The 15,719-nt window shown below is 42.6% G+C and overlaps 1 protein-coding gene across 1 annotated transcript in view; it reads right to left on the bottom strand.

The window, feature by feature from the left end:
* ZSCAN2 (zinc finger and SCAN domain containing 2) overlaps positions 1–12,669 on the bottom strand; it is a 43,645-nt gene extending 30,976 nt beyond the window's left edge. The window contains exons 1-2 of the mRNA XM_027851693.1: positions 12,611–12,669; positions 10,719–11,204 (exon numbers count right to left, since the gene is read on the bottom strand). Of these exons, the coding sequence (XP_027707494.1) occupies positions 10,719–11,121 (403 nt within the window). The 5' untranslated portion in view covers positions 11,122–11,204; positions 12,611–12,669. The remainder of the gene's footprint in view (positions 1–10,718; positions 11,205–12,610) is intronic.
* Between the last annotated feature and the right edge of the window lie 3,050 nt (positions 12,670–15,719).

Here is a 15,719-nt window from a genome sequence, read left to right as displayed (position 1 = left end):
TGTCTTTGTGGATCATTTATTAAGGAATCTTGTATTATCTTAACACGTGCTTGAGAGACTCCTTGTTGGAGGAAGAGTCTTGAAGGCTATGCTTTGCTATACCAAATCAAATGGGTTTTGTTCTGTTTTTGTAATCAAACAGTGGGATTTTGTTTTCTCTGAAACTTTCAGTTAGCTGTGTGATTAGAAAGATAGGATCTACTACAGAAAATTGTTTGTGAATACATATTTACTCCCATCTCATATTTCATTGAGGATATCCCTCAATTTGTGTGTAGATCATTTTTATAACAATTTTATAAAGATGGGAAAGGAGGCACATGGGCAAGTAGTTACTGATGTCCTAGCTATCATTCTTTATGGAGATTAACATTGTGATTTTTCACATTTCTTCTATGTTTCTTACGTTTTGAAAGATATTCTTTAATATTTTCAAGGATGTCTTACTGCTGGCCCGGTTATCCTTAGTGTGAACTTGGTCTGGCCCAGCTCCACTGGTGGATTTCATCTTGCTTTGGAGAGAATTACTGAAATGCTGATAAATCTGTTTTATTTTCTACCATTCTGCCTGCTTCACCTATGCTCTTGGGATACAGCTTAGCAGGGTCTCACATCAAGCTATTGGCTTGTTTTCACCTCTACAGCTTTATGCTATTTTAAGATGTAATACTGCTTATAATCTTCTGCCTCCTCCTGCTCCTCCTACAGCGTTTTACAAATGAATTTGTATTCTTAACTGGTATTAACCTTGGCTGCTGTCTCTCTCCACTTGGCAAGGAAATAAAGGGTTTGCTAGCTAAGGCAACTTTGGCTTCCTCATTGTAGTGGCTGCTTTACAGAGATTAAACTTTTGCAAAAAATAGTGAAAGTCAAGGTTAATCTTTGTCTTCTCCTATTTCCCCTTTTTTGGCTAGTTTGAATAGGTCAGGTCAAAACTGCTGCAATGTATCATCTGACTTGGGATTCTTGTTCTAATTGGTTAATGATCTAATTACACATTCAGCTGATTCTGAAATAACTACCATACCAGTGACTAGAAGCAATTAGATGGCACAGTGGATAAAGTGCTAGGTCTGGAGTCAGGAAGACCCGAGTTCAAATGTGGCCTTAGACACTTAATTAGTTATGTGACCTTGAACAAGTAGCCTCTCTTTGCCTCAGTTTCCTAACTGTAAAATGGAGATCATAATAGCACCTATCTCCCAAGATTGTTGTGAGTATTAAATGAGAGAATATTTATAAAGTGCTTAGCATAGTGCCTGGCACATAGTAGGCACTATATAAATGCTAGTTATTATTATTGCTATTGTTATTATTAAGTGTCTATTGCTTAAGAAACAGAAACCAACTAATTCTGTTTTCTGTGACTTGTCTGGAATTATATTTCAGCTCTTCAGCTGAAAGGTCCTTCTAGTTCAATCTGTACCCAAGAATTCCTTCTACAATGTCCCTAACAAGTGGTCATCCAGACTTTGCTTGAGAATCTTAGGCAAGAAGGAAACTCATCTCCTTCCAAGTCAGCATGCTCCACTCTAATTATCAGATATATTTTCTAATCACTTTTTAAAAATCCTGTAGTTTTTCTTTATATCAAGGTCAAATCTACCCTTCCGTAACTGCCAACCATGACTCTTAGTTCTTACTTCTCATGCCAAACAGAACAATTCCATTCCACACTAGTATTTCCACGACCTGAAAACAGCCATCATTTCCCCTTCTAAATCCTATCTGCTCCAGGCCAAACACTCTCAATTCCTTCAGCTGATTCTTCTATGGTACATTCTCCAGTTTTCGAATCATAATGGTTCCCTTTTCTGGATAGGCTCCAGAAAACTGTTGTTTTGGTGCTCATCATGTCCAATATCTCCTGACTCTTCTTGAGGAAAGTATTCATGACATAAAGGCTTTTGAGGAGTCTAAAAACTTTTGACCTAATTTGCTAAACCTGAACCACACATTCTGACATACTTTTTGCCATCCTCTCTTGTGATCACCCCTGTACTGAAAACACCAAGTATCAAAGTATAGCATGACTAGGCTTAGAGGATCTTGTAAAGTTGTTCATGAAATTGGTCTACTTTTTCATCCTCTCCAGTAGATATTGGTGTACTAGTTGCAAATACCTTTACAATGTTCTTTTAGCTGATGCTCATTATGAGTACTTCAAGATGAGATGACCCAGTATCCCATTAAAATGACATTTATTATTGCCTTTGACTATAGAATAAAATCAATTCAGATAATTCCTTTGCTCTCCAAGTAGAACCTCTAAGCCATCCTTCCATTTAGCTGTAACTTCCTTTGTCTTATTGCTTAATCAGAAGAAAGGCAATATTGATACAGTTCAGTTCTTCCAATGGTATATCAATTCATTGGTCATTGAAATATTGTATGCTTCCCAGCATCCTCTGCTCCCTTCTCTGCCATTCCACTACTGTCACCATGGAAGTAAAAGGGAGATGCACAGGACTGAGTGTCATTTTTCATGGTTAATTAGGTTACTAAGCCCAAAGAATTCATTACCTAGTGGTCAGCCTACTGAAGCTTCTCCAGACTCAGCTGGGTTGGGCAGCAAAAACCTTTTCAGCATGGTAGAACTTGCCAGAGCTTGTATTCTGCAGGCATGGACTTTGGGAACCTAGGTTCATCTCCACACCAAAAGAAAGCATAATTGCATTAGCTCTGCGATAAGGCACAAGTGTATAGGAGCATGCAAATCTCTGTGCCTCAAATCTCTGAACAGCTCTAATATAGGAAAAGATTGAGTGCTGCTACCTCTAAACAGTTTTCCACCCCTTGAAGTGACCAAAATTTTTTGTTTTACTAAAACTGTGGGGCATAGTGCACAGAGTCACCCTCCCATTCAGATCTGACATCTCTGACACATAATTACTGTATGAATCAGATCAAGTCACTTAATCTCAGTGCCCTAGGCATCTTTCTAAAGCTACCAATTACACAAGAGCTGGTGAGCTGCATTGGTAGAGGGAGTGTCCTAACCAGCATTTCCCTACACCAATAAATAATCTTTATCTGATAAAGCTGTTGATTGACGCTCTCTTTAATAAGATTATTTTATATGGTCAGTTGCACAATGAAAATAAAGTTTCTGGTCAAAGTTTCTATCTGCTTTATCTCCCGTTAGTCTGACATGGTAGGCAGGTAGATGGCACAGTGGATAGAGTGCTGGCCTTGGAGTCTGGAAGACTCATCTTCCAGAGTTCAATTCTGGTTCCAGACACTTACTAGCTGTGTAACCCTGGGCAAGTCACTTAACCCTATTTGTCTGAGTTTCCTCATCTATAAAATGAGCTGGAGAAGGAAATGGCAAATCACTCCAGTATCTTTTCCAAGAAAACCCCAAATGGTCATGAAGAGTTACACATAACTGAAAATCTACTCAACAACAACAATAACAACAGAAGTCTGACATGGTGCAAACAGTAAGTGTTCCCAAGAAGGGGAGCCAATTTCAGGTTGAACCTAGAAGAGTGCACTATTGCCACTTTATTTTAAAACCTGCTGGTTTGATCCACAAAAGGCTATTGATCTGCTCTCCCAGTGCCCAAGAGCACTTCATTGGCAATTAGGATAAGTTTCAAGATTTCAGTGGTCTTGCTTTTGGCCACATGGTGGAAACAACCAGGCTTTGGTGATGGGCATGGTCAACTAAGAGATTAATTTCCTATTTTTATCCACTTTTAAATAAAAAATTATTTATTAAAACAGCTAAACATAACATTAAAGAACCCTGAATTCTAAATTATTTTCTAAGTATAAACAACCTTTTCTCTCCTTGTGATGAAATGGAGTATTGTACCCAACAGAGATGCCCCAATTCAGAAGACTCCCCAAGTAAGGTTCCTTGTCTTTTTGTGGCTCTTGAGTTAACCTTCCACAGTCACCAACCAAGAACAGAAATAGAGTAAGATTTCTTCACTAAAGGCCATGTGCCCCTAGATTGGCACAACCTTTGTCCAGTTTTTCCTCTTCTTCAGTGGTACCCTTTTGTTCACCTTGAACACCGTAATCCAGCATACACAGTCAGTGTAAGTACACAATTTCTTACAACAGAGTGAATTTCACAATACAAATAGGTAAACATCCAGCTACTGGGACTGTAATATTTGCTGTAAGTTAATGTGCTTAGAAGTACAAGGTCAGTCCCGTGGAGAATTATTTCTTAACTAAACAGCATACCTATACTCAATTGTGCTGTTAAAAGTCTATAGGCCTAATGGATAAGCACTGGTTAAATATGAGAAGGAATAACACATAACTTCCACTCTCAACTGTACTTTCTCTATAAAAGTAAAGCAACTGAATGATTCATTTTGCTTGCTAGGCATGAAACTAAAGCTGGATGATGAGGCATGGAAGGGTTGTGGCTTAGGTTTGTAGAGAGAGAAAAATTATGGATCCATTAAAGTTGCCAAACATAGCAATACAGTAGGCCACACAAGTTAAACAAAACTACAAATACCTAGGTACAAACTGAAGCACCTACTCTCCTATGATTGAATTAGTTAAGCCAGGAGTTAGCCCAAGCTTATTATTTTCCCAGGGCTAAGTTACACATTTTCCCTGACTCCTTTCCTCGAATCAAAAGCCACCCAGACCATGCTTATTCCAGCCATGCCTCTGGGTCTGACCCTGCCACCCACTGCTGGGGGAAAAAAAATAGGCTTTTAAGTAGTCAGTCTGCCTCTATCAGAGTAAAAATGTCAATATACCCTTCTCAGCTTGGTTAAATAAGTAGGCAACTATCTGTTTGCTTCCTTCTGGATACCAGATGGAAAAGTTCATCTTCACCCCTTCCCAACATGTTTTCTTCATTACTTCATAAATCTGGTCAATGGACAGTTATTAAGTGCCTACTAAATACAAGGTCTTGTGGGGGAGACAAAAATGGATAAAATAATCACTGTCCATAAGGACTTTTAAGTCCAGTAGGGTAGATAAAACTTGTTAAAGCAAATAAGAGAGAGGTACAAAGTTCAAGGGAAGCTCAGAGTAGGCGGAGCAGTTATAGAAGCACAACCATTCAGAACAGGAAGAGACCTAGTCCAGTCTCTTATTTTTATTGAAAAGGAGACTGAAACTCAGAGAAGTCTAGTCACATGACCAAAGAATTGATATCCGAAATGAGGTTCTCTGACTACACATCCAAGGCTTTTGCCACTGGGGGTGGGATGGCTATGGCAGGGTGGAGCAGAAGTGAAGAAGGCTTTACGGATATGGCATCTGAGTTGGGCCTTAAAGAATGGGTAAGATTTCAACAGGAAGAGATTGGGGGAGTGCACTTCAGATTAAGGAAAACACCAAACAAAGCCACAGACATGGGGCATGTTAGGGGAACAACCAACAGTCCAGTTTTATGATAACAATGTATGAAGTCGATGGGCATAGAAGTAACGTGGCCAAAGCTGTATCTGAGCAAGATTTAAATAGTAGATAGTAGATAGTAGTAGAGGATGGGGTCAGAGTTAGGGGATGGGAAGTGGCCCTCTTCCAAACTTCTCTATTTCGGTGGAAGGCAGAAATGCTTCCCATTTTCTGGGTTTGTAAACTTGGCTTTTTCCTCAACTCTTCATGTTCTCCCATTCCACATATCCAACCAGTTGCCAAGTCTTGCCATTTCCACCAACACATCAATTCCTAAATCCAACCCATTCTCTCTAGTCCTGTGCTCACCACCATAATTCAGGTACTTATCACCTCTGACCTAGACTGTTGCTATAGCCTCCTAATTGGTCTCCTTGCCTCAATTCTTTCCCCATTCCAATCCATTCTCCACAAGGTAATTCTCCTAGGAGGGTCACTTCACCAGTCTGCCTCAGTTTCTTCATCAGTAAAAATGGGGATGATAATAATAACACCAATTTCACAGTGTTGCTATTCAGATCAAAAAAGACAACCTGTAAAGCTGGTTTGAAAGCCTTAATATCCCATGTAAATGCTAGATACTATCATTTATTCTGTGAGGACATCTATATTGTCTTCCTCAATAAAATGTAATCTTCTTGAGAATAGAGACTGTTTCATTCTCTATATTTGTTACCCCAAGTCCCAGCATCATGCCTGGCATTTAGCAAGTGTTCCATCAATACCTGCTTATTGCTGATTGATTGGTCAGATAGAAGACTATTGGATCGTCCATGAAAGAAGAAATGAGGGCCTGAGCAAGAGTGGTAGCAGCGGCGATGGCATAAAGGGAACAGAAGTGACACTGAGAAAGCAGGGACAGAACCTGGGAACTGATCAGATTGGAGGTAGGAGGTTCCAAAGGACAAATGGAAGGAAACAAGCATCTATTAAGTGCCTCCTATGTGCCAGGGACTGTGCTAAGAGCTTTACAAATATCCCATTTAAGCCTCACAACAACCTTCACGGTAAGTGCTATTATTATTCTCATTTTACAGCTGAGGAAACTGAGGCAGACAAAATAATATCTCATCCTCACAACAACTCTGGGAAGTAGGTACTATTATTACTCCATTTTAAAGTTGAAGAAACTGAAACAGAAGTCAAATGGCTTGCCCAGGGTCACACAGCTAGTGTCTGAGGCTAGATTTGAACTCAGATTTCCAGACTCCAGATCCACTGCTCTATCCACTGTGCTGCCTACTGCCTCTAGGCAGAAAGAGGAAAAGGTCAAAAATTACTCAAGTTTCATTTATTCTTTCTAATACCAGAGATAGCTCAATGCTCGGGGACTCCTTTGTGATGAATTAAAGGTGGTTTTTAATTTTTTCCTGACGAAGAGGTTAGGAGAATCGGAATGAACAGAAAACTGTTAGTGAAGTACTGGGGAAATTTATGCTGATCTGAGGCCTGGCTGGAGGTAGATTGTCGAGCTAAAAGAGACCACAGAGGCCATTTAGTCCAATCAACTCGTTTCATAGATGAGGAAATTGTGGCCCTGGGAAATTACGTGACTTGCTCAGGGTCACACAGGCTGAGAGTCTGGGACAGGATTTGAGCCAAGGACCTCTGATTCCAGAGCAAGAAATACACACTCACATACTCAGCACAGAAAATGCAGGTGTACATACATGAAGAACTTAGGACCTACAAAAAAGCTGGGTGTCCTTCCCACCCCTACACCCCTTCAGTTCTCACAAATCCACTCCCACCCACCCCAGAGTACATCCAAGTCTCTCTCCTTCAGCTGCTTCCTTCTGGGACCAGTCTGGTTCTCTCCCCTCCCTTCAGCCACTAGGAGCTTGGGGAGGGAGGGAAGTCTGAAAGAGAACTACAAATAAGACCCAAGGAGAAGGCAAACCTGGCTGATCACTGGGAAGAAGATGACAAAAGGAGGCCCTGTTCCTACATGCTGGCAGATTCACCAGGGAGAATAAGCACTCTCCCATTTTTTTTTTCCTTTTGACCTTTACAGAAAAATAAAGGTAGCGAAAAACTCTCAGGAAATAAACTCAGCTGCAGTTACAAGTCTGAAAAACCTCGAAAAGGAAGTGAAGCGTTCCTGCTTAACAAATGATGCCAAAGAGTTGAGGGGGCACACCCAACAGTCCCCTGGGCCTGGACCACTCAGGGTTCATGAGGTCATGCCTCTCCTTGCTCCAGTCCCTGGCTAGACTATTCATTCACATGTTTCACTGAACCCAGGGAGCAGAAAGTCTCTGGGTTCAGCAAAACATATTACCACCGCTGCTCCTCCCCACCAAGGAAGGATTGATGGTCCCCATGGCTCTCCCTGGCCCAGCTGAATAAAAGTGTGAGCCAAGCAGAAATAGACCCAGAAGGAAAATGAGGAGGGCTCCCTGACCCCGTTCTTTTTCCTCCCTAGGGTCAGGGTCTCAATGGATTCCAAAGAGTGGCTGCCTCTCCACTTTCTCCTACACGTGGGTAAACTGAGTGCTCTTGTTATCCAGCTGTAAAAATAGCTATTTCTCATGCGTATAAAAGAAGGTCACAGGGACTCACATACTTCAATTTTCTCAGGACCTCATATAGTCTTAGAGATTACCTTCTATCTTCTCACCTCGACTCTACTTTGGGATTTTCCAACTGCTTAGAGAGCTCCTCCTCTTGCCATAAATTCAAATTCAACTTGTCTAAAACTGAAACCAACTCTCTGACCTGTTTTAGGACTACCACCATTCTTACCATTTCCCAAACTAGAAATCTGGAAGATCACCTCCCACTCTCTCCTCTATTTCTTTCATTTATCACCACATCCTGTCATATCTTAAGTATATCTCGAAGTCACACATTCTTCTCTCTTCCTACTGCTACCACCCGTCTAGATCCTAACCCTTCATGCCTTATGCCTTCCCTACAACTGAAATCCCTGCTGTATTCAGTTTCCAAACTAATTTTCCTAAAATATATTTTTTATCCCTGGTTAAAAAAAAAAACTAACCTCTAATAGTGGCTCCAAGTCAAACTCCTCTATGTGGTTTGCAAGAATTGACATAAGAATCTAGTCCTGCCCTTCCCTATCCAATTTTATTTCCTACTCCTCCTTTTTTAAATCACAGATTTCCTAAGCTAGAAGGGAATTTATTCAACATCTCATCCCAGTTCTCTCATTTTACAGATAATATATACAGATAATAATATTTTATAGATAATATATAATGTATATATACAGATAATGTATAATTATACTCCAGTCAGGCCAGTAACCTCATTGTCCTCACCAGTCTACTCTAATCCAACCCAACCAGCACTTATTAAGTGCCCACTATGTATAAAGCCAACTTGTAAGATCTCCTGGGCATACAAGCCCCAATGAAAACTGGATCAAGCAGTAAAGGAGAAGGCAGAAACAACATTCGACTGTTCCTTCCTGCTTTCTTGTCTTGGCTCATGCTATTCTCCATGCTCCTTCCCTCTAACTGTCCAAATCCTAACCATCCTTCAAGGCCCAATTCAAGCAGTACCTCTGCCATGAAACGTTCACTAAAAACTACAGCTCCCATTAAAACTCTCTGTTCTTTGAACTATTGCTCCCATCATTATCACATTAATTATTAATTAACTAATTAGGCACTTCATTATTCTGTTTCATCTGGTAGAATTTCTCCTCCCCCGTCTGACTCTAAACACCTAAAGGGCAGGACCCATACTTCCTGATTTGACTCCATCTGTATTCCTACATTAATGGACACCAAGTTTAACATAGAAGAGGCTTCTCTGACCCCTCGGGTCACTCCCAGCCTTCCTTCCCCTTGGACTTCACTTTGTTTTGCACTCACATATGACAGTGTGCATGGTATCTATCTGACTGGACTGACGTAATGCCTGCTACGTGCCAGGCACTGCACCAAGTACTTTTTACCAATACGAGCCTCACAACAACCCTGGGAGGTAAATGCTATTATTGTTCAGTCATTTTCAGCCATGCCTGACTCTTCATGACCCCCATCTGAGGTTTCCTTGGCAGAGTTACTTTAGTGATTTGCCATTCCCTTCTCCAGCTCATTTTATAGGTGAGGAAACTGAGGCAAACTGGGTTAAGTGACTTGTGCGGGGTCACACAGCTAGTATTTGAGGTGATTTGACCCCAGGTTTTCCTGATTCCAGGCCCAGTGTTCTATCCACTGTTCTACCTAGCTGCCTTTATTACCTTCATTTTACAGATGAGGAAACTGAGGCAAACAAGGGTTAAGTGACTTGCCCGGGGTCACACAGCTAGGAAGTGTCTCAGGCTAGATTTGAACTCAGGCAGGTCTCCCTGCCTCCAGCCTCAAGGCTCTATCTACTGTGCCACCTAGCTATCTCTAAATGGTGTCATCCCTTTGCTAAACTGCAAACTCTTTGAGTGAAGTAACCAGCAATATCTCAATTTAGTATCTCTCCCAACACCTAGCACAGTGCTCTGCACACAATAGGTCCTTAATAAATGCTCACTAAATTGCTATAATCCAGTTATCAATGACACTGCTCTGAAGATACCCCAACAGCCATACTGATCATCAGCTCTTCCAAGGCAGCTGCAGCCACATGGGCTTCCTGCTTGGCCATGGGAAAGTGGGATGCAGGAGCATGTGCTACCTTAGACTTCGTGTACAGCATATTCCAAAGACTAAAAGGTTATTTTTATATGGAAACAAGTCCTTTCTAGAATGTGAATTTCATCAATTTAAAAAGTATGTGCTACCTGTGACTGGGGTCACAAAACCTCACCAGTACTCATTTTAGAGCCCATCAAGAACAGGTTAGGAATAACTAGAAGGCTGAATATATACTTTAGGAAACCTGATTATCAAATTAGATCACTGAAGATTAGAAGCTTAAGAGTTGGGAGGGCCTTGGGGATTATCTAGTCAAATCCCTTCATTTTTTAGAAGGAAACTGAGGCCAAAAGAGGTTGTCACTTACACAAACACCTTCCATTGCTTTCCATCCTTCCCTCATCCACCCCCCCCTTACTCCCCTAGTAAGTGGCAGGCCCATTGATTCCAAATACAGTGCTCATTCTATTACAACTCACTTGGATCCCACTGCCTCTCCTAGTTCACTTGTCATCTGCTTTCTGTCTCATTCAAGCAGAGTACAAGGAGAAAAATGGGCTAGAGTTTTCTGGTTGGTACGTGAGCTCCCTCAGAGTTTACTATTCAATATTCAGCCCTCAACCCATCCGGTTGATGCCAAGGAAATGATCTTGGTTACTCTTTTCCCTTCTAGTTACTTGGCTTCCAATTTTAAGGAGACCTCCTTCCCTCTCCCAATAAACTTCTGATTCTCACCACTCTCCCGAAGAGTTTCGGTCAAGTTCTCCACCAGAGCCACCGCCTCCTTGCTGCTCTCTGGCCGATGCTCCCTCAACCAAGCCTGAATCTCCCCAGGCAGCAGAGTCAGCATCTGCTCCTTTGTATGTAGTTCTGGCCTTAACCATCGCTGACAGAGTTCCCTGAGTCTGCTAAGAGATTCCCTGGGCTCAGCGGCCTCCTGATACTCAACTTTACTTTTAATCTGATGGAAGGATTCAGGGTCGAAGCTGTCCCCCTGCAGGGCTAAACCAGGCTTCCAGGAGGAGTCCTCATCTTCCAGTATCATTGTTGAGGCCTCTTCCTCCTCCTCCTCTTCCTCTTCTGTCCTCTGGGCCAAAGAATCCAAGGTGGCAGTCATTCCTGGGACTTCTCCAGCCATTGTCCAACTCTGGAGGAAGATGTCCCTCTAACTGCTGCTTGCACTTGAAGGCTCAAACCTTGACCTTCTTTGGGGAGTCACTTCTAAGAGAGATTTGACAGAGTGAGTCTATTAACAGCAGTACTATAAAATAATTTCACTTACACAGTCAGTCAGTAACTACTTACAGAACACTGCATGCCTGGCACTATGCTAAACACTGGGAATACCAGGAAAAAGTGAAAACAGGTCTGCTCTCAAGAAGCTTACATTCTAATAGACAAGACAACATGTACATATAGATGAATATGCATGACATAAAGTAGATACAAAGTATATGCAAGACATAAAGTTGATCCAAGGTAAATCTTGGAGGTGAAGGCACTGACAACTGGGGTTCCGTATCAGGCCACAAAATAATCTGTGTATCACCAAACTAACAGCACCCCCTCACAAGTAAAAGAAGAATGATGTATTCCTGAACTCAAATTTATTTCCCTGTGGAGAGTCAAGTTTAAAACTCCTACCACCACAACCACCACTTTACAAACTACAGACCATATTTCTTCCCTCAAGGCCAAAGGATGGTTCCTGTGGGAAGTAGCCATGACCAGACATTCTCTGGCAGTCTAAGGACAGCAAGGTTGAGTTCCCTAGTGCCTGTTCTACCGCTCATGGGAGCCTGTGACCTTGGAACTGTTACTGTGGCTCACCTCCCTCAAACTTCTGTGACTTCATTTCTCCACATCTTAAATAGAGAGATACTTACAAGCAAGGGAATCAGAACAAAAAAAGAGAGATCAAACATCCAAGCGCTTTAGCTGCTCTACAAAACCCACGGAATACTGCAGCATTATCAAGGAGCCGAAAGAAAATCGGAGCAGAGAAAACCTCAAGCAGATTACTCCACCAGAGGATAACTAGAGGAAAGGGTAGCTGGTAGCAGACTGAACGAGAAACCAGGTGTGTGTCTACTAGGTGTCTCTGCCATTAAGTGACTTGGGTAAGTCACTTAACCTGTTAACTCAATTTCACCACCTGTAAAAAGAAGGGAAGGCTAGGGATTGGCCCGGTCAACGTTCCAAACCCCTTAGCTCCAATCTTCGGTGAACCTCCCAGTCCCCTGGGGGTTTGTGCGGGTGCCTCCCGCCTGGGCACCAACTCTCATCCCGATTATTATGGGAATGGTCAAGAAGCTGCGATGCTCCGGATGCGGGGGCACCACTATTAGTAAACCAGGGTTCGGGTGAGCAGTTACATAAAGCGAGGCTGAATGGAAGAGGAGTCTCTTATTAAAGGAAGGCTCAGAGAGAGAAAAGGTTTGGAAAGGGGAACAGAGGGCAGTCACGCAAAGCGAAGCGGTCCGGCGAGGGGTGGGCAGCGGCTCCGCAGGACCCCCGCCCCTGGATGGGTTGCGGGGCCCGTTATTCCTCCAACCCCCCCCCCCCAACCCAGCATCTCCCCCGCAGGGACCCGCTTTTCTCTCCGCTCCCGGCGCCTCCGGACTCACCGTGGCTCGAGGGGCCCGGTGGGCCGGGGGCTGGGGACGCTTCCCCGCGAAGGGCGCCCGGGACGCGGACACGGAGGCGGAGCGCGCCCCCGGGCTCAGCAGAGCTCCCGGGCCAGCTCGGGCTGGACGCTCGGGCGCCGAGAACAATGGACAGGAAAAGCCCGCCCATCTCCTCCCGCGATTGGTCTTCGTGAATGCGGTCCTGGGAACTCTCCCCGGCTACTGGCAGTAGCGACTGTCAGGTGGTCTGGGGTAGGGAGGGAATTGACCCGCGTAGTGGTAAGGTATTATGGGAGTTGTAGTCGGAGCTCTGAGGCTGAAGCTCGCTGTGGGCTTTGAATGACAGACACAGGAATTGGGAGAACTGGGTTTTATGGAATCTAAGATCTAGCAGTTAGTTTCCTGAGGCAAAACATCTCCCCTAGTTATGTTTCAGGCTCCATATCAGCTTGGTGTAATGGAAAGAGCGCTGGCTCTAGGGTGAGGACCTGAGTTCAAATCCTAGCCTTTGTACCTCTGTGATTAAAGGAAAGTTACCATCGCTTCCCTGGACCTCCATTTCCTTCCCCATAAAATGAGAAGATTGAACTAGAAGATCCTTAAAGTCCCTCCCAGATCTAAATGTAAAGATCCTTAAATGAGACGCATGGATTGGAGTCATGGGTTATCTCTAAACACCCTTTCAATTCCCCAATATTTATGAATTCTGGGTTAATCAATTCCAGTCAATATTGTTAGACTAAACCACAGTGTCAGAGAAATAAGCTAATGAAAGATACCTTAGTTCTGTCGGTTCAGACTGTCTTGAACCTCCACTGGACAGAAAGACCAAATCTTCTCTTTCCCTAGGGTCCTCTCACTCCTTATGAAAATAAGGGAGCAGCTGCCTGGAAAACTCAGTAACTGGAGAGGTCTGGTGATTGAGATAGAGTTTCTTTAAGAAGCCACCATCCAATCCCAGGCTCCGACTAACTCATTGGCAGGGCCAGCTGTCTAGTGTTGTAATTTCAGAGGCCCCTTTTCTCCCCAAGAAAATGTCTCCCCCACCTGCTGGCTAATTCCTGAAATTCTATTATGTATGGAGACCCAGAAATAGTTACAGGCTGGATAAAAAACAAAAGTGCCATCTCACAGCTCTGCCACTTTGGGACAGCATTCTGGACTGGGAGTCAGGATGAGAGATGGGTTTTTCCTGTGTTTGACAGCTACTAGTTGTGTGGCCATCATCATCATCATCATCATCATAGCTAACATTTATATAGTTCTTTAAGGTTTGTAAAGTGCTTTAAATAAGTTATCTAATTTGAGCTTTACAACAACCGTTTAAAATAGGTGCTATTATTAGGGCCATTTTACAGATGAGAACAGACTAAAAGAGGATAAGTTATTGTCCTCGGATACCCAGCTAGTAAGTGTCTGAGGCAGAATTAGAACTGGGGCATTCCTGATTTCAACACTATACCTCCTATGGCACCTAGCTGTCATAAGCAAGTTATGAGTATACATCTTCCCCAAGCTTCAGTTTCATCATCTGTAAAATGAAAATAGTGATGCTTGGGGTACCTACCTAAAAGGTTATTTATTATGAATCTGAAATGAGATCATGCATGTAGAAGACTTTGTAAACCTTAAAGCACTATATAAATGTTCACTGTGATTGTTTTGTGCTACCCATGTGCCCCTGGTTAAGTGATTTAACTACTCTGGGTGCTTCATCTATAAAATCATGGTGTTGGAATAAATCAATCAACAAGCATTTATTAAGCACTTACTATGTGTCAAGGCACTATGATAGATGTTGGGGACACAAATACAAAAGTGAGAGTCCGTGCCTTCAAGAAACTCACAGTCTAGTCAGGGATGCAAAAGGTATATGAATGTGAAGACTGATGATACAGTGGTACTAAGGGAAAGGCTAGAACCCTGGTCACCTCTCCCTCTGATCACAAAGTCAAGATGATGCCATGGAAAGGACTGCAACAGTCTGTGTAAGAGGATGGATGATCCTTGAGAAACCTTGCCTATAAGATTCATTTATCATGGTATAGACCTGATGTCAATGGTTGTGTCCTCTCTGCTGACTCACATTTAATCTCTAAGATCTTCCTTCTGCCACCACCTTAGATCACATCATCAGTTTAGATTCCTGTGATTCTAAATATTGACTAGAAGATGGTTTTTTGTTTGTTTATTTGTTTTTGCTTTTTGACTTCTCATGTGAGAACTCCCATTTAAGATTCAGGTGGTGTTCAATTCAGGGTGTCTCAAAAGTTTTAGTTTTTAAAGCCTAAAATCACACTAAGACTTTTGAGTTAGGCCCCAACCTGAAGACAGCACTTTCCTTACAACCCTGTGAAGTAGGCAGGACATAAGTGATTATGACCATTCTACAAATGAGAAAGCTGAAGCACAGATAAATTAAATTACCCAGCATCACACAATGCTCTTTCCACTAGGCCATACTGCAATAACTGTATTCTGATTCTACTAGTCTCTGGCTTTTGATGGGCCTTCAATGAGTGAGGTTAAACAAAAGTCATTCTGGTTGAAGGAAGAGTTCAGAAAAGAGGATGTGATAGTTATATTCAAATCTCTGAAGAACTGCTATGTGGAAGAAGAAATAGACATCTTCGTATCTCCTGAGATCAAGATTAGAATCAAAAGGCATAAGTTATGGCAAGGCAGATTTTGGCTCAGTATAAAGAAAAACTTTCTAGTAATTAGAACTACCCAGGAATGGACTAGGCTATTTTGTGAAGTAGTGAGCTCTCTGTCATTGGAAATGTTCAAGAAGGCACTTGATGTCCACAGGTTGGTCCCCACATCCATCCTTCAGAGGAATTGCTGTGGAAGGACTTCAGGACTTTATTCTGAGATTTTTGTGTACTCCCTGAGTGGAAAAAGTCACTGTGTCATCTAAATGGATTTTATGATCATTACTTGATCCGGTACAAACTTCAGGGCTTTGCCAGAGTGGATACATAAGGGGCAGCAAGGTGGCCCAGTGGATAGAGCACAGGCCCAGGATTCAGGAGTACCTGAGTTCAAATCCAGCCTCAGACACATAACACTTACTAGCTGTATGACCCTGGGCAAGTCACTTAACCCC

This window comes from Vombatus ursinus, unplaced genomic scaffold (assembly GCF_900497805.2).
Source record: "Vombatus ursinus unplaced genomic scaffold, bare-nosed wombat genome assembly UNPS02009205.1, whole genome shotgun sequence".
NCBI lineage: Eukaryota > Metazoa > Chordata > Mammalia > Diprotodontia > Vombatidae > Vombatus > Vombatus ursinus.
The sequence above is the reverse complement of the archived record's forward strand: the minus strand, read 5'-3'. Positions and strand labels throughout refer to the sequence as shown.